At 36.4% G+C, this 19773-nt stretch overlaps 1 protein-coding gene and 1 long non-coding RNA gene across 3 annotated transcripts; one reads left to right on the top strand and one right to left on the bottom strand.

Annotated features, from left to right (window-relative positions):
* Nucleotides 1–10401: 10401 nt before the first annotated feature.
* On the bottom strand, nucleotides 10402–13354 carry LOC117227962 (uncharacterized). Of its 2 annotated transcripts, none has more exons than XR_013034983.1 (2): nucleotides 12878–13354; nucleotides 10402–12793 (listed from the first exon to the last, which is right to left on the bottom strand). It is a non-coding gene; the product is annotated as an uncharacterized LOC117227962 (long non-coding RNA). The 2 variants fall into 2 exon arrangements; XR_004492204.2 differs by having other exon boundaries at nucleotides 10402–12781; nucleotides 12878–13336.
* LOC117227965 (cuticular protein 22) lies at nucleotides 13345–19152 on the top strand. Its single transcript, XM_033483541.2, has 2 exons — nucleotides 13345–13501; nucleotides 18438–19152. Exons 1-2 carry the CDS (start codon nucleotides 13487–13489, stop codon nucleotides 18816–18818), a joined length of 396 nt encoding a protein of 131 aa, XP_033339432.1. The 5' UTR covers nucleotides 13345–13486; the 3' UTR covers nucleotides 18819–19152.
* Nucleotides 19153–19773: the final 621 nt, after the last annotated feature.

The raw sequence follows: 19773 nt of genomic DNA, 5'->3' as shown, positions 1-19773 counted from the left end.
AAAATATATAATTTACTAAAGAATATCAAAGTAGGTCTATAACTTTTTTTATCTGCAATGACTGTTACATTTTTGCAACTATATGCATCTAAGGGATAACATTTTCTTTATACAAAAGCGTTTTACTATCACATTTCCGTTCATTATTAACGACAAAATTTTCCATAGCATACGTATAATATGATAACATTTTCCATGTATAATATGACACAATATAGTATAGAATTACGCGAATAAAAAGATCACTTAAAGCTTGGCGGAGACATGCGAACATCCAAGGCGCATGGACAAGGAACAAAGCGAAACCGTGTCTTAGACATCTATTAGCTGAAATTACAGCTCGCAGCCTGTCTGAGTAGAATAATTTATATCCTAACATGATGGAGCAGGTAGCGAAACTAGTGTGGGCAGGACGAAATGAAATATTCAATTAGTAGAAAGGGGAGGGTCTGTTATTTGCACAGGAGCATTGCGATCTATGAGGCTTACTCATAGACTCGACTCAGAGAGTTGGAGTAATGATCTCTCTAGATAGAGGTCATTACATGTTTAACAAATGGAAAGAAACGGGTATTTGAGGTTCAAGATTGTTGTAGACTCTCAATCCGGACGACTACGTGTAGAAATGGCGCACCCGCTGATGACACAACAGTGGCTTAGCACTGATGAGTGGACTGGACTAGGGTCACGGTCTCTCCCGACAGAAGGTCCAAGGAAGCTATTAAGTAGAAAGTGCAGAGCATTGGCGGAACGGGAGTGCCGTAAAATATGCATAGCCCCTGGCTATTGAATCAGGATCAATCGAAAATATTTCACTTTTTAGCTACTACATTGTATCGTAAATGCCAGGTTGTTATTGACTGCTCACATAATTATTAAACACGTCGATGATCACGTAGAAGTTTCATATGATTTATCAACATGATACGGTATCCGATTAATCGCTACTGTTTGTTTGCTTCCATGCTAAACAGTATGCTCGATTCGAGTCTCTCATAAAGTCTCTTTATGTGGGATTAAATTTTTTTAGAAATTTTAAGAAAGGGGAATTAGAAATTAATTTCTTCTTCCAAAAATAGTAAGTAAGTTTAGGAAAGTATAGCAATATTATATTGAATTCTCCCCAAGTTTTCATTGTTTTATATTTCATGCAGTGATTTTTATCATTTTGCAGGTGTACGTATCGCTGATAATATAATAAATAATATAGTAATATAATTTCACCATAATATAACAGTAATTTTAGACATTTGACAAAATCGTGAGGATGTAAAAGACGTAATTATAAATAATCATAAAATATAGTATTAATATGGTATTAACATAAAGTATTTTATGTTATCTAAAAGCGCAAGCTACTTTTCCCTCTGTAACAAATAACATTAGCTACATTCTATTATGTTTTGGTGTGCGAAAGCAAAACAATGGCTATGATTCTCGGCAGATTAGCAGAATCAACAGCTACATGCTAGATTTAGTATGGTGCGAGTGCATTCTGAGGACGCGATAATTATGGCTGGAGGAGAAATCACGGGAACGGGGACAGAACGGTATTAGGACGACATTTTTTGTTAACAGTTGACAAGAAAAATAATCCACTGTAGAAATATTTATACGCAGTTTGCATGTTTAACCACTGACAGAACTTAAAGAACTTTAATTAGGCGACACAGCTACTTTTTTACACATTTAGGCAATTTCAGCTTGCATTCGTTAAATAACAAAAACAAGTGTTTCTTTTAAGCAAATATATTTTAAAAGCACGAAAATAGAATAATTGAAAATATAAATTATTTTAAGAACACGAAATTAAAGAAATAGAAACAGTAAATACATTTTAAAAATACGAAGTTTGAGAAATAGATAAAGTAAGTGTATTTTAAAAACATAGAATTAGGAAAATAGAAAAAGGAAATGAATCTTACGAAATTAGTAAAATTGAAAAAGCATATAAAAAGTTATTTTGCGAAATACGTATAAAATATAATATTAAGATACATATTGTTAGAAGATCTCACGTGCTTAAAGTGTTAAAAAGTATTAAGTTCTTTATGGATTGTGAAAACTGATTTAAAAAAAAAAACAGAAGAACTGAGCTGTATCATTGGTTAAATAGTGTTCGTGAATAATTAAGTGAATTAAGTTTGAAAATGAATTATGCGAAAAGAAAGCTTCATATAAATCAAACGATATCAACAAAATTGATCAAATCATGATAATCAACATCATTTATCAAATTTGGATAAATTCAAAACAAAAGAGGCCTTTGTTATTAAGAAATCCCTGTTACAGTGTATTATTGATTCTTATTAATTATCTTTTTGCTTATATAATACAATCAGAAATATTGATCTCTGAATTACGATGCTTCACGAAGAACATAAATAATTCGCGTTACTGTTTATTAATCGATATAAACACGATTCCGTATTTCACCGAAGACGATCGAAAATAATTAAACACGTCTGTGGTGAGCCATAAGGAAGAGACGGCGTTTAAGTACTCAGAGTGATGCAAGAAGCATATTTGATCACTCTATACGCGTTACTTGTCCCTATGAAAGACAAGATAATGCTCGTACTGTTGCATCAGTGACGTGTTGTATGTTCACGTGCGGATACGTGTAACCTTTCGACGTACCCTCTGTTCTGAAATTTTAATCCTTCATTTAGTAAATATTTGCGTAATTTCGACGCTCGCGGCGATACCTAAAGGCTGTCGGAAGAACTGGGATGAATAAGAGAAAGCAGCAAAGATAAACAAGACGAAAAATGAAAATCGTAGGAGAATGCCATCAGAAAGTGTCATTGGATAACTACTTCACAATGTTACTTCAGGCGCGGTAAAATTATGGTTCGTTCGTTTACAAACTTCATAGGAGAGTAGAAAATAAGAAAGTTTTCAATTATGTTCGCACCAAAGCGACATGATCTAATGAATATTTGAGATACGTTTTGATTTCAAGAAAGCATTCATTGACAGCAAGAAGCTCTCTACACACAAGTTAGTTCGATGCAAGCTACCGACGATGACTGAAGAAGATTTGCTTCCTGCAGTTCCAGCATTTATCGTGTCAGTAATAAACAAAAGGAAAGAAAAATCGTTAGAAACTTGAAAGCATACAATTTATAGATTCATTAACCACTTGCACTGCCATTTTCTTCCACAGCTACGTTAATTAGCATTTTTTTGTCCTTAATCATTTTCCTAATAGAACGAGACAAATTTTGTTTCTAGTATATCTTTATTCGCTGTCAGTCGTAGATTTTGATAACAAGAATCAAATTTCGTTTCGATTTAGAAGGAACGAATAACATTTACATTTAGTAAATCATGTATGAAATCTTCATCACATGTCTTTTAGTACTCGATAGGTTTAGTGTTAAGGACGTGTACTTCAACTGTGTAGCTGCATAGCAGATTTTATGCATTCATGGGAAAATTAGGTAGTTACAACTTAAAACAGTGTAATGATTACAAGCATTTCAAAACGTCAATGTATTATTTTTAATCTGTCAAGATGATTAAAAGAAGAATAAACTTGCTGCTTGGTTTCTACTGCTTGCAATTGGTGCAGACAATTTTTGTTTCGAATATAAATCCGCAGTTTAATCATGAATCGGTGGCGAGAGGCAGACAGGGAAGATACGACGAAAATTCAATGAAAAGGCATTGATTAGATAAATGTCGAGGTACTAAAGAAATGTCTAATACAAGTGGCAAAGAAGGCACCAAGAGATCATTAATACAGAAACAAGACAAACATTGACCGAGGTCAAATTTATCGTAGAGAGAGGAAGGACATAGCATAATAGCGGAAACGGTGTCCAGAGATGCACGAATGCAGTGGCAATTATAATACCATAAATACTGGAAAAAGAAACAAAAGATAAATGCGTTGTGTTATGCAAAGGAAAGAGGAAGCTAAAGAGACTATCCGGTGATAAATTAAAAAGAGCTGGAGGAAAGGAATAGAAATAGATAAAAAGTATCCAGAATGAAAGTTATATTTACAGAGAACACAGAAACATACATGTAACGTGTTAAAACTACATCTTTCCAATGCTGAAAGGCAAACAATAAATAAATGTAATGTGCAACGTCAAGAAATTAATTAGAATTGTTACGAAGATTTATACTTTGTATAAAGTCTGTCTTGTATGTGTTAAAATGATTGAATACAATTGTGTAGGATACTTCGTCAAGAAAATACAATTAATTAGGGATTGTACAAAAATTATTACAGACAGTATAATTATACTCTTATATATAGAACGTATAAAAATATTTTCGACACCCTTTGATCATTCAATTAGACAAAGTTTGAGTGTTTTAACTAAAAACTAGAGACTAACTAAAGTTTTTAACTAAAAACTTAGTAGATATTAATTTTTAAGGATTCATAATATTATAAATTATTCATATCATTTGTATTAAATTTCAAAAAATTCGTCCAGCAACTCAGCAAAATACTAATCTTGCGTAAGTCATGGTAGTTTTTATATTTATATTTACATTTATATTTACAATTTTCCAGGACGATCGTAAGAAACAGAAATTAAATAAAAATAAATTGTCTCCTCTGATCATTTTGATGAGATCGAAATACGGTATTATTAAATTCTTCTTATGTCTTCATAATTTTAAATTTCAGCTACCTATTTTCGCCATAAATGCATAAAATCCGCAGTCTAATTACAATAGAAACATGGCAGCATAAAGTAATCATAGTGTTTTACCGTTCCACAACGTTGCATTCAAAACCGTATAAATTCTTTCCGATGCAAAACAGAAATCTCCATTTTACATAAGCGTTAGCCGATCAATTTGCATAACGATTCGCAGTTTAGAATTAAAGATGGTAACGCTAAAAGATTATGTATGCGAGCCTTCGTTTGGTATGCCATAAAAAGTTGGTTTTCACGCGTACACGATGACTAAGTTTGTGTCGAAATTAAAATTGACAGAAGGAAAAAGAAGAAGTGAAAGCTATTGCCGTATTAGTGTTGTCGGCGATTGCCGAGAATATTTAATCATCTGTTATAGAAAAAAAAGTCTGCAGGCTTCGGTGCTGGGAATCAAAATTCACGAGAACTCTTCCGGGTCCATGGGTTACGTGTTGTTCAGCCTGCGGTCTCTGCGTAGACTGACATACCGCTACGGCATAATTCACAAACCACGAATTCAATTCCCCGAAGCATGGGTATTAATCTTAAAGAAGTCGCTCCATTTGGGAATCGCCGATACGACGCACGCACTGAATACGAGATTACTCACCGCAATGGTTTCCAAATATTTTCGCTGGGGAATTCTAACGGTATCATTTTTAATGCAACCAGTCATTTACATGTTGTTTATGTTTGTTATTTTCTGCAGATTTCTTTAAACCGATTCTCCCGAATCTAATTTCAGCTCTGGTCGATTTGTTCTTGTTGGAACTACGATCAGCGCGAAAAGGATTCGTACACTGCATATCCGAGCTTTGTCAAATTGTCGATATTAGAACTGCTACAATTTCGTAAAAGCGTATCTTACAGCAACGAACCTGGATTTATTTTAACCAGTTAGCTGTGGCGCCTCCTTTTCAGAGCGCGCACCTATAAGTGTCGCGAGAATCAATCGATGACGAGTATACTCGTCAAGCACAGAGTAGTAATTATAAAATAATTATAAAATTAAAAATTTTATTACTAATATTTACTTATTCACTTAACATGAATATATACTACATACATAATAAACGAAAAATGCAGGAAAAATCAGATACTTATAAAAGTTAGAAATTCAAATTGCTGCTGTAGAGTGGTATTCAGCAAAGCAAGGAAAACGATATATAATGACATTTTGCACGTCGAACACCAATATCGTGATTCTTTTCTAATCTTATTCATATTTTTTATTTGTTTGTTTTATTCTGGCCTAGCCTCAAAATATTCTAAACATCTTGAAATTTGAGAATATGTTTTCGTTTTCACTAAAATTACAATTTAAATAGCCAATTGTCACTACTTACTACACACGACGAGTATCTTTGTCATGACACAAAATACTGTCACTTCTTCAGGACGAGTATACTCGTTTGGTTAAAGCTCGAAGCTCCTACTTACGCTACGCAGAGTCCATTTTCCTGCAATATGTCTTTGCATAATGTAACAGGTTGGAAACTGGAGACGTGCTCTTTCTGGAAAATGTTACACATTGAAACGTCTTTAAATGCACGCGGAAATCTTTTTCACGACTGATCCCAATATAGATTTCGAGATTACAGCTTCCCCTTTACAATGATCTTTTAAACTTTGATGTATGTTTTTTTTTTAAACACTCTATTTTTTTAGCTTGTCAAAGCTCCAAAGATCGGTGTACGAATACTACTTACGGTGACTGTATGTCGATCTTTATTTTTGTATTTCTGTATAATGCGCGCGTTTTCCTTCCTATTTCAAGTTTAGTTTGCTCTTTAGTTAATACAAACGCTAAGCACGTGTAAGCACGTGTACTCTAACGTCTATTCTAATTATTAATTTTATTAATATATATGAAAATACAAGTTATTTTATTATTACATTAAATTACTCATCTTATTCACTTGAAATTCCTAACAGTTTGCCAGTTTGTTCTTGAAATTAACAAGAATTATCCCACAAGCACTTGCTTGTAAAATATAATTATTATTCAAGATAATGGAATAGAATAATATAATTATTATTCGTATTCTGTATAGAATAATAATAATAATGATATACTTGTAACTCTTATAGGATAATAATTTTGTTATTATAACATAATAATGATTGTAATAATTATATTGTTCTATATAATTATTATTCTGTACAGTGTTTTTATCTACGAATATTTTAATATCATTCGCATGCTATGTTAATATTTTTTAACTCAAATATCTGCAGATTGTAATGCAAACATTGTAATAATTGTAATATTTTTCAAGGTTTTATGAACAAAGATATGAACGAAGAAAGTTTCAAGAATTATTAGTGGAAACTTTTCTGTGTATCCCATGTTTTGCTATTCAACTAATTTAAAAATAGTATAAAGTATCGGAAGAAGCAAACAGATTCGACGGAAGTGTTATATTCTACGTTTCAGTTGTCAATGAATTTCATTTCTTATTATGTTTTTCTGTCATACTTCTTAGCACCATGAGATTCAACCATATACGACCGCCATAAATTTCCATCGAAATGGTATGACAATTAACTATAAGATAAGTGCATGACAGGATACAAGAGGTTCCGATCAACCATTTGAACGACATGCTCCAACCATGTTCTATAAATGGCAACGCTTTGAAAAGATGTTACCTAGTCAGCTGCTTTCACGAGTGATATTTATTTGCATGCCTTTTGTGTGCACTGTTCGTATTACATAATCCAGCTAATTAAAAGCCCAAACATATTGCACAGACTTTCCCCTACATTTGCCACACGGCAATCTGGTCTTTGGTGAACAGGTGACTGTTTGTTCAATGTTTTAACGTGTCAATTAGTGAAGAGTGGAAGTATAGCGAATTAAAGTAACCATGACTTGCTTTCAGAGAATCTTCGTTTTTTTTTTTGTATTTATGAAAGTATTTAACTGGCAATATATAATTGAAAAACTTATCGTTTTGGTGCAGATGTGTCTAATTTAATTTTAATCACAAATTTCAAATACATACTTAATCTTTTAAACGATTATTCTAAGTAGATCGTGGATTTTATGCATTTATAATGTGGGTAGGTGAAATTTGAAATGACAGAAAGATTAAACGAATTTAAGAATCTGTATATACAGTAAATTCTCCCTAATTTTTTCCTTGTAAACAAAAGTGGACAATATGGGAAGAAAAGCCGATTGTCAACAATTATAAAAACGAGGTACAAGGCTCGAATAATTGTATCTCCTCTTGGCAAATTGTTCATTTTTTTACACAAGCTGAAGGAAAATTAGGGAGAATTTACTAATTAACTTTAATTACTTAATTAGTTTTGACGAATTATTAAAGAACGAAAGAAATTTCTACTTAGCTTTTGTACCTTGCAAATGATTTTGCATCATGATCCAAAGTCTACAAATATTGTTTTAAATCTTATAAATTTATAGAGACTAATATAATAAATACATTTTAATAATAAACTTAATCATCTTTAACATGCAATACAAATGATGTAAAATAAAAAAAGATTTAGACATTGTAAACAAAATTGCTACGTTCACGTAAGAATTTTATAAACACTTTAAGTTAGGCTTTCACGTTAACTGAAAACCTCCGGTCAGTGGAACACAGGTACATCTTGACCTAGAGTCACAAACGTTCCACTTAAAATCCGATTTTCAAGCAGTCAGTGTAAATTATATTTTAAAAGAAATATAAACTACACAAGAATGTGAATGTATCTAACCATGGTTACCATAAAGTAACTGGAGACGTCCACCATGCAAGGGTTAATCGAGCACTGACTAAAATTTCGTTGAAGTTACTAAAATTTACATAAATATGACTATGCTGTTAGACGCAGATATTTGTTCTCCACCGAGCCAATAGACTTCATTAACCCTAGAAAGATAACCATATGACAACGTACGTAAAAGATAACCATACGCTTCAGAGGCGCATGCTTTTCTAAGGCGTCAATTTTATACTAACAATGGATATTTATTTAAGTTAATCTAGTCATTTTAAAGGTTTGGCATTATTGTACAAATAAAATGCATTTATATTATATTTTTTTATATTTTAAGTAATTTTAAACTTAAATCACTAGACCTCTATGAAAAATTAACAAAAATCAACAGTCTTCGCAGGCGCCTCTGCGACGTAGGTTATCTTTCTCGGGTTAACCTGATTTGCAGTACGTAGATAATAACCATGTTGAACGAATGCTTCGAACGAATCGAGAAATGACTGTGTACATATGTACGAGCGGATCCATAGAACTGCAGAGGAACTCGGCGAAAATTGTTCATAGATATCGATGACGTGCATTAGTGAATCACGCAGAGTCGGGACTGTTGTTTCTAACAAGGAACTTGACATTCCTGAGGAAACGAGAATTTATTATCGCTTTACGTATTCTCCGTGTTTTCCATAAAAGAAGCAGCGCATCGTCTCCCAGAAGATAATTCATCGCTCTGTGCACGATTTAACCGGATGATTTATTAGTTGCTTCATTTAGAGTAAAGGCCGATGATTGTACACAGAGGATGAAAAGTTTTCCCGTAGAAGTGGAAATATGATTAATGCGATCGGACAGAATCGTGTGCTTTCGAGCTGTGCTTACACCTGTATTCGCATTGTTACACGACATTTCCTTGTTTCTCGATTTTTTGCCATCATTAGATCGGATCGATCATAAATTACCATCAGCAGGTTCAACGCGTTACTCTACAATCATTTTGTTCATGAAATGTTGTTTGTAAATGTCACGCGAGCTAGAACGTAAATAACGCCGCATCAAGTACGTTTTTCTAGCGATCGTAAGAAGCGCGACTCATGGAGTCACATAATAAAAAAGTTTTATCGCAAGAAATGTGCGCAAACCAGTCGTCGTTTACATGAAATATTTAATAATCTATCGACGATCGATTAATGAGTGAGTAATCAATTGCCGACATTCCAGTCGAGCAACTTTGGTTGAACAGTAATGCGTCTATATTTAAATCAAGGTAATTCCGATGCGTTAAGTATGTTTAAAGTAGAAAGACGGATGGACAAGATTACAAAACGACTTTTTGCTTCATAGCCGCGGATAAATCGGGACCTATCGGTTCTAGAAAATAACTCATTTTATTCAACAAGACATTTAGTACAATGGAATTGCGATAATAAGCAACACGGGGCGCACAGTTAGGTAAAACACGCTTAAAAGTATCGAGTATTGCGTAATAATTATTATTAACGGAGAATCAACTTGTAATTATGGTGCATTACAGTCAATTTAACCGTCTTACGGTCAAGTGGAAAATTGACGACAGTATACACTGCTCGAACTTTGACAGGATATTGTGTGTATCACGTAATTGCACGTTTCTAATGAAAGGTTGATTCCAAGTCACCGACTGAGCTTACTGCGCGGCATGCTCCCTGACTATTCATGATATTTAAAATCAGTTGATGCTATCGGTATCATTGCCATCGAATCCGGGTAGAAGAAAAGTTGAGATGGCCGTTAATTCTCGACGGATTATCTGGTCGTTAGCAACGAAACCGGAGACGTCCAGTGATTGAAATCGTTATTGAGGAACTCGCATCGTGTATAGAACTTCGGATAGAATTTCGTAATGGATCTCGGTAATTGAGTAATAGTTATCTATTGAAATCTTTTCGATTAGTCGGAAATTGACTGCCAATGGCTGAAATTAATTAATAACTGATAGATGCGGCATTTGATATATTCAAGCCTCTTTTTCGTCATTGGGAAATAAATGCAATTTTTATTGATCATCTTATCTTATATTATCAGATCTTATATTATATTATCATAATGTACGATATACTAATACGGTTGCTCTTATTTAGGTTAATTGGCAGCATGAGATACGTGTGTAACTAAAATTCTAAGATCTAAAGAAATAACGAGCTACTCTTCAAATAATCATATATAATCGAAATAGCGAGCAAAAATTGCAGAATATGTACGCCAAATGACATTATTTAGTCATGTTTTGAATAATAATATTTCTTATACGAGATAAATAACTGTATAGAGTGTAAAAGATATAATTTTATTAATGCCTATCTTTTAAACAAAGAATGTCAATAGAAACTGTTACGAATGTTTTGTTCATACCTGGAAATGAATGAATAGTCCCTGAATCTATTCTAGACATCTCTATATACATACTTCCTTTACGTAAAGACAATTATTTTCGCAACGTGGATGCTTCAGAGCGTTCGACTAAATACGTTTTGCCAACGAGAGTATGTACTTAACGTCAGTGAATACAAACTAGCAGCCATTTCTCCAAGCAAAAGGCTGGATATCTCATTGTCAGCTCCGTTAACTCTCTGACCGCGGGCGATTATATGTATTTCCCTTCCGTATAAATCGCTGGCTCTTCCTATATGATATGTATGAAATACTAACCTCATCTTTAATTTGAGCAATGAAACATCTCGTTAGAAATATATAATTTTCACAATTTTTCGAAACCACTTAATTAACACGTTCCGTGCCACGTGTACCATCGATGGTACACGCTTGCATGTTTACTTAGTGAACTGAACAAATTGTTTACAAGAAATTTAGAACCGAAGGATCAATTTCCACCGCAAGAATGGGCGTTGATAAGTTTTTGTTACGTTGTTATGTGTACGAGAATTAATAATTGCACGTAATACATCAAGTTTTAGTAAAATATCAAAGTGTGAAGATTCGAGTAAAAAAAGCTCGGCACGGAACGTGTTAATCGTATTAGTGTCGCTGGAAACCGCATACGTCTTTTTGGATTAATATTTAATTTAAAGAAGAAGTACAATTTGTCACACGAAACGTATTATTCCTAGCGCTTTTATTAGTATATTGTCATAATTAACAAATACGCCCTCAATCATTTTTTGTCGAAAGTAATTTTCAGAGATTTCGTTTAAATTTTTTAGACTAATGTTGACTTTGTGTTGAATGAACTTATTTTAATTTGGCATTAAGAATGCAAACAATGAAATAGTAGTAATACAGAATGTTTGTATGCATACAAATATTTCTTTTTGCATATGGATATCATTTTGAAAAAATCTTGGTTCATGCTTTTTCTGCCTTCATTTATTACTTTTGAATATAAATGGCATGATTTCAACGGTGCCTCAATTACAAAGAAGAAAATTGACTTCGATGTTTTTTCGATTACCAATAAAATTCAGCTTTCCGGTGGAACGAAATGAGAGCGAACATTTGATGGTGAATATTAGTAAAATAAATGGTAAAACAGTACAAAATAAAATAAAAAAAATAGTTAATATATCTAAAATAATTCAAATTCGTATGACATATCAATTATCACTTATTATTTTGTTCAGGAAATATTATTTCAAACCACATAAAGTGTGTTATCATCGAACAGTTTGCATATATGCTGGCACATAGAATAGCACAGTATAGACTTGCATGTCAACATTTCCCTGTTCCGTGAAAATTAGTTTTATCACAATATGCTTATGTGATGATTTCACGTCAATACGTCACCGTTTTAAATTAAACAACTAATTCATGTTCGCGTATTAATTCTGCTATTAAAAACCGTATTTGAAATTTAAAAACCACCTTCCAAAAATTGCCCTAAATCAACTTGTTTTATAGTTCACTTTTTACTGTTAAGCAGTGTTGTTTTTTATATCGACGACAGGATCAATTTATTTAGGCACACCAAAATTTTAATTATAATTTGAGTGTGAATCTTCATGAAAAATAAAACCTGTCCGCATGAATTGCAAAACATAGGAGCCAAATGCAACTTGACTCTTTTCTAAACAATTTTAGTACGTTGAAATTAATACGTCAACATTCCTTGGTTTCTCTTAACGTTTTCACTTTTCATATTCTTATATCATGTCAATCCTTTCATGTTCCAGATTTTTATATTTTATCGATGTTCTCACTTTTCGTACTTCTATATTATATCAATGTCCTCACTTTTCATATATTTTTATATTACGTCAATGTTCTCACTTGTCACATTTTTATACATCTTTCCACTTCTTCACATTTCTCCCATCCATTTCTGTCGTAAACGCATAAAATCCGCAATCCGAACACAGTGCATCTTCCGATTAAGATCCAATGATTTCCTACAAAGGTAACTGCATCACAATATCCCAACAATTGTAAAATAAGAAACGTGAAAGCGGTCGCGTTAACCGGCTCGGTGCGTCCAGTATACAAACCCAAGAAAGCCCAGCAGCGACAGGAACAAAGGAGGTCATCATTCGGGAAGCCTAGAACCGGGCCAAAGAGCTCGGACACCCCATCAACAAAGTGCGACGCGATTGTGTCGAGCCCCAGAAAACCTCGCGAAACAAGAGAAACGGGATTTGCGCGTTGCCCGCGGTCAGAGGGTTAAAGAAATTATGACAATTGAGTAAGCATCCTATAACGGGGACCCGATGACATTTAGCGCAATGTGACATGCTGATCCCCGGGAAGGTAGTCTCTCTCCGGGTGATGTACAGTGTGTTGTTGTCCCCGTACGTTTCCCCACACATGCATCCGCGTGCATCGTGCGCGTTAAATGAGGATCCGTGTAACCCCCCTTTCAGGTCCCTCTGCCACTGTGTCACCATCTTGTCGGCTCTCTCCCTCGCACTCTGCCCGGCAGCCTTTCCACCTTTGCCATTTCTCTCTGTCGCTCTGTGTCCCATGTGCGTCCTCTTAGGAACACAGTGGCTATCGTTACTTAGGCAAACGGTCGTATTGGTGATGCCTCCAGGGGTATATATACGACGAGCGCTGCGGGGCTTGATAAACACTTGCCCATCAGCGATTACTGCTGCACCATGTATACGTCACTGGTAAGCGCAATTAAGGGAGTAGTAACGCACCGCGGAAAGAGTCGGCTCGGCTCCGACCGAGGATTCGGGGGTGCGCTCGTGGGGACGGAAGTCACCGACAACCGGTCTTCAGTGAGCTTGCGATTTGGAGGATCGTCGAGTGCCGGGACCGCGATGTTGCGTATCTGTGCGTGATCCACAACCGGGACCCCTGTGAAACGTTACCTGTGATTTCTTTCCTTCTCACTTGCCAGTCCTATCCTTTGTCGCGGTTCGTTCGGTCGAACGGTTCCCGGGAGTTGATCGACGATCGAGGTGAGTAGGGTGAACACGAACGGGCTGGATAGAGCGCAACGTGTACCTCCCGGGGCTGTGCTGGAAATATTAGTCGGTCTGTGTCTTCGTGGTAGAGGGTACATCTTTCCTAGTAACCCAGCTAGATCTCCTCTTGGTAGTTCAGTTGTTCGAAGCACCTGCAGTTCCGTAGTAGCTCTTTTAAACGCGAGAATCGACAGTTTAGGTAACTTCGTATGAAATTGTTCGAAGGCGTTAGCAACTTCTTTTTCATAAGCTAACAAATTATTTGGAGTCGATCAATTTGATGTCGCGGCGTCTTCTTCTGGAACGATTACTTCGGAGAGAAGTTATCGGGCTTCCTTTTGTGCTAATGTCGGAAGCGAAATGGTCAGAAGAAAAATTTGTATACTTGTTAGCACGTTGTTGATTTTCACGATTCTGGTAAAACCAGTAGGCATATCTCGCGTGTTGTAACATCCGTTCGTCGATGCATGAACGCAGGTTTTTTTCGAACTATGGTGTACGATTTTAACGGCGTCTAATACTGGTTTCGCGGCAGGTTAAATTTATTGCAAGCACATACTGCTAGTTATTCGAACGACCGGTAAAGTATTCGCCAGCTCCATGATGCAACGTAAGAATTGAATGCAATTTTTATCATCACTCTGTAAAACATTTTGTTGAAAAATATAGGCTGGTGTTGCTTGTTTCACAACCCACGAGGTAATATAGTTTCTTGAACATTCGACGTACGATATTGTAGATGCTCTGGTAATGTGCATAAACGATAACAATTAAAATAAATTGTTACACTAGATAGGTTTTTTAGTAACAGCTTCTAATAGTTCAGTTGCAAATAGCTTCTACCGTCTTTATCGTATTTATTTTCATCATTTTTGGGACGTGTTAGTTTCGTCGAAGTACTTGCTGTCATTAATTTATCTTCATTCTTTTCGCAGGTAAAATCTTTCCGTTACGTTTCAATTGTTCAACAAAATATGTCAGTGTCCGACATTAGGCGAGTTCTCTATTTCTTCGAATTCTAAAATCGTCTTCGGTGATCGCAGACACAAACTTTGTTGAATTTGTGTAAAAACCGTATTTTCGGTAGAAATGATCGGTTAATCTGTTCTGTTCACTCTGGATTCGTTGTAGATCGAGTATCGAGTCGAAAAACGTCTCAATTAACGCAAGATTGTTGATTTACGTGGTTTATTCGAAGTATTCAATATTTTCCTGTTTCGCTACTTTTGCGGCTACTAAAAGAGAATCTTCATTTGACGCGATTACAACTCGTCACTTACAACGCGTCAATTACTACGTGTCAATTACTACGCGTCAATTACTATGCGTCAATTATAACGTGTCAATTACTACGCGCCAATTACAATTCGTCGATTACGACACGTTAATTACAACGTGTCAATTACTACGGGTCAATTACAACGCGTCAATTAAAACGCGTCAATTACAATGTCTCAATTATAACATGTCAATTACAATCCATCGATTACGACGCGTCAATTACAATTCGTCGATTATAACGCGTCAATTACTACGCGCCAATTACAATTCGTCGATTACGACACGTTAATTACAACGTGTCAATTACTACGGGTCAAATAAAACGCGTCAATTACAACGCGTCAAATAAAACGCGTCAATTACAACGTGTCAATTATAACATGTCAATTACAATTCATCGATTACGACGCGTCAATTACAATTCGTCGATTATAACGCGTCAATTACTACGCGCCAATTACAATTCGTCGATTACGACACGTTAATTACAACGTGTCAATTACTACGGGTCAATTAAAACGCGTCAATTACAACGCGTCAAATAAAACGCGTCAATTACAACGTGTCAATTATAACATGTCAATTACAATTCATCGATTACGACGCGTCAATTACAATTCGTCGATTACGACGTGTCAATTACAATTCGTCGATTATGACGCGTCAATTTCAATTCGTCCATTACGATGCATCAATTATAATTCGTCGATTGCGACGCGCTAATTACGATTCATCAATTATGACCCGTGAGTTACAACGCAATTACACAGAACGATTTCGAGCACGGTCTCCGTTCAGTCAAGCAGTATCTACAACGTCTGACCTAATAACAGCCGTTCTACCAGTGCTCGTGGCTGGCTCGAAACGAAATAGCTACTGCGGCCGAGTTTGTGACCGTTTTCGGTAAAGAGGCTGCAAGTCGGCACGCGGGTCGAGCAGCAGTCTTGCAATCGATTCGCTTAACTGATATGCGGTCTGATGTACCGTTTAAATCGCACCCGGTAGACGCGTAATTACGCGAGTATCGATCTTCCGCGACGTAATTTATAGACGTTTAAACACAATAACGTAAACAACGAACGAGGATTATCTACGATGACGCCGGCGCGCGAGAATTGCGCGGGCGAGTTTGTTCGGCTGCAACGATATAATGGCTGACAGCCTGTTCGAAGTTTCATTAGAGTTTCAACTGCGAATAATAAATTCCAGTTAAATAACAAAAATCAAAAGTGGGTCAACCGCGGTGACTGCCGCGGAATGTTTCAACGGTATTTAATAACTTCGCTCGAAATACGTGAAACGAATTTCCATTTTGTTGAAGTACGCGTGAACTAGCGTGGCCGAAGCGTACACGGTCCAGTGGGTTTGTAAATTGAAAGAAAATGGGAATAAATAGGAAACGAGCGTAATTTCGCCGTACGTTATGTAATCACTGAATTGGTCGAGTTAAATCGAGTAGGAAAGTTGTAGTCGTTCAATATGCGAGATATTATGATCAACGAAGGAAACAGTACTTAAACAGTGCTTAGATTCGATATAGTTTTGAACGTTCGACAAACGTTGTTCGATTTTCATTGTAAATATATTATATCGAACAAGGCACGTTCGATGCAGCGCCAGATCTACATGATCGAATGCAAATTCAGCACACGTGTCCACCCTACGCACAGCAATTTCTTTCCAAGTATATTCTATCCTCAAAAATAGATTGACACTAGAAAAGTCAAAATGATTTATCACTGATTTTTTTCTTTCGCGATTACTGAAACTACAAAAATGTTTCTTGTAAACTTCATTTAGACGCGCATTATAATTAGAAACGTTTTGATAAACTTCTTTACTTAGACATACATTATAGTTAGAAAATGTTTTTCGTGAACTTCATCATATGGACACGTATAGTAATTCGAAGCACTTTTGGTAAACTTTATCGTTTAGAAACACATTAAATTAGTCTTTGGATTTTATACATTTATGGCAATATGTGTAGGATAAACACAAAGCCGTAATAGCGTTCGAAAAATTTTCAAAATATTGTTGCGTGGTTTCCAACCTGTTGAACATACTCAAGAAGGAAATTTTACCGTGTTCGATCGAGATCCTAAAATTGTGTTTTGCACAAAGTTTCACAATTAAATTACAATAAATACCATACGTAGTACGCGAAGAAAAATTTGAGGATGTTGTTGCGTTATTTTCAACATATTGTTGCGGATATTGGTTCAGACTGTCGATATCTCTTTTGATATCGATGCAACTATAAATATCGATGCAATAACAACGTTGTAACAAGAACAACGCATAGTCGGTTGACGGACTTTATCGGGAGCTCGGAATAAACATAATAAGCGTGATTTATAATTCTGTCTGCGTATTTAACTATACTGCAAGTATGCGGTCGCCCATGCAACAGTATTAAAATCGTTCAAATTGGAAATACATTTTCATGTACCATTCAGAGTATACAAGGTGTCCCAAAATTATGGAACTTCCGAGAAATTAGGGGTCCCTGAGAACATTTAAAGTAACTTTTTCCTTGGCGCAACTTCGAACGCCCTCAGAAACCCTTCATATCCCGGAAGTACCATAATTTTGGGACACCTTGTATATGCCTCAGACGCCTTCTTGTCAGCTCTGCACTATAACTTCCGACTCTCACCATCGATTCGAACAATTTTCTTGTCTCCTGGTTTAGCGTTGCATCCACTCTTACGTAATTAGCGACGCTACTATTATTAGATTCTACTGTATAAATTGATTCCCTTCAGATAATATAGGGCGTCTTCTACGTGGTCCTCTTATGTTAGAGTTGCCTCTTCCTTAATTCCGTATTTCGTCCTCTGAGTATGGAATCTTCTGCATTCGTACAATATGCGTTTAATCATGACCTCTTCATTGCACAACATTGTCTTTTTCGGTATATATTCGTGCGTTACTTGTCCTGTCCGAAGTCCTGGCATCATGATTTTATCCTTCCTGGTCATATTGGCGTTTGGCATCGGTTGGCAAAAGTTTTGAATTACGTCGCGTATTTTTGTTCTACTGGTGGTGGATCATATTTCGCTCCATTCTACTCTGCGGTTGATGTTAACGTTCCCTACAAAGTCCTGCCATGGGATCCGTGTTATGGTTTCGGCGGGGCAACTGTTATTTCGTATAAAGTCTAGTTATAAAACAATGCGCACTGGTCGTACTCAGGTAGTCCTGGTGTTAAAAATCGACGATCCAATCTGGTTAAGTTAATTCGCCTCGGAGTGCCCAAATTAAGATTCGAATTCGGCGAGATAGTTTTGGTTCGCCCGTACGTCGAAATTGTCGAGACTAAAGCGATCATTTGGTCTTGTGTGGATCGTAGATAGCCGTGATCGCGTTGGCTGGCTGCGTGGCAGCGGCTCCTGCGGAGGAAGTGGTCCCGATCGTCAGTCAAAGCCAGGAGGGTCCGAACCCGGACGGTTCTTACAAATGGAGCTACGAGGCCGGGAACGGGATCAAGGCGCAAGAGGAGGGCCAGCTGGAGAACGCGGGCCAGGAGAACGAGGCGATGAACGCGCAGGGCAGCTTCAGCTACCCTAGCGACGACGGCCAACAGATCTCGTTGACGTACGTCGCGAACGCCGAAGGTTTCCAACCGCAGGGCGCTCACCTGCCTACAACACCTGAGATCCCGCCGCTCATTCAGAAAGCGCTCGACTGGATAGCGGCGCACCCGTCCAAGGAGGACCAGAACCAGGTGTAAACGGTACGGATGCCCATCGTCAGTGATCTCACCGAACCCCTTTTTCGTAACTCTGTTCTACCGACGAGTCGCTTCCGTCGTCGCTTCTCGCTCCTCCCACGGCTCTAACGAAACGCGTATATACTCTGATTCAATCTGTTGTAAATATTTATTGTGTACTTACGGAGATATGTATGTTGTATCAATGTATCGTATATTATATTGTTTATTATGTATTGCGTATTATGTCGCACATGCGGGCGCAGGCATCTACCACGAGCTACGACGTTCCAGGTGATCGTTCTCGTGTATATGCCGCGGCGCATACGGAATAAACGTTGCAATTCAAGAGAGAGAGAGAGAGACAGAGAGACAGAGATGTCGATTGATTCTTTGCGACCCGACCGTATTCATGATTTCAGGCGAACTTCTCGTATTGGTTGATGGGACGATCGATTCTCTATATCGAGACAATTCAAGCATTTAAAGCCTCGCATCGACTTCTGGGTTATTAGTACACGGCAGATCTTATGCATCTACAAGGAAAATTTGTTGGTGAAAGTTTAAACAGTTGTTAGATTAACCCCTCTTGCATTATAACAATCGGACAGTAGAGAGTTTAAATAATAAAATCAATTTATATATAAATTTATATAAAAGATCGTATTGACGTCTACGTCTGAGTTATCAGTACACAGTGAGTTTGATGCATTTACAAGGGTGGATGCAACTTAAAATAGTGGTTAGATGAATCTCTTGCACTATAACGACGACAGTTTAAATAAAATCCGATAAAAGATTGCATCGATCCAGATTTTATGAAACAACAATTGTTAACCTCGAGATCGCCACAATTATCAGCAGTTTTGTTATGTTTTCAGAGAGGAGAAATCCGAGTGAAAATTGTTAAAAATTACTCGAGGTGTGCAAATTACATGACTCGCCCTGTGCGTTAGATGCTTCGTTCTTCGCACAG

Source organism: Megalopta genalis, chromosome 17, assembly GCF_051020955.1.
Source record: "Megalopta genalis isolate 19385.01 chromosome 17, iyMegGena1_principal, whole genome shotgun sequence".
Classification (NCBI taxonomy): domain Eukaryota; kingdom Metazoa; phylum Arthropoda; class Insecta; order Hymenoptera; family Halictidae; genus Megalopta; species Megalopta genalis.
This window is presented reverse-complemented; position numbering and strand designations above follow the sequence as displayed.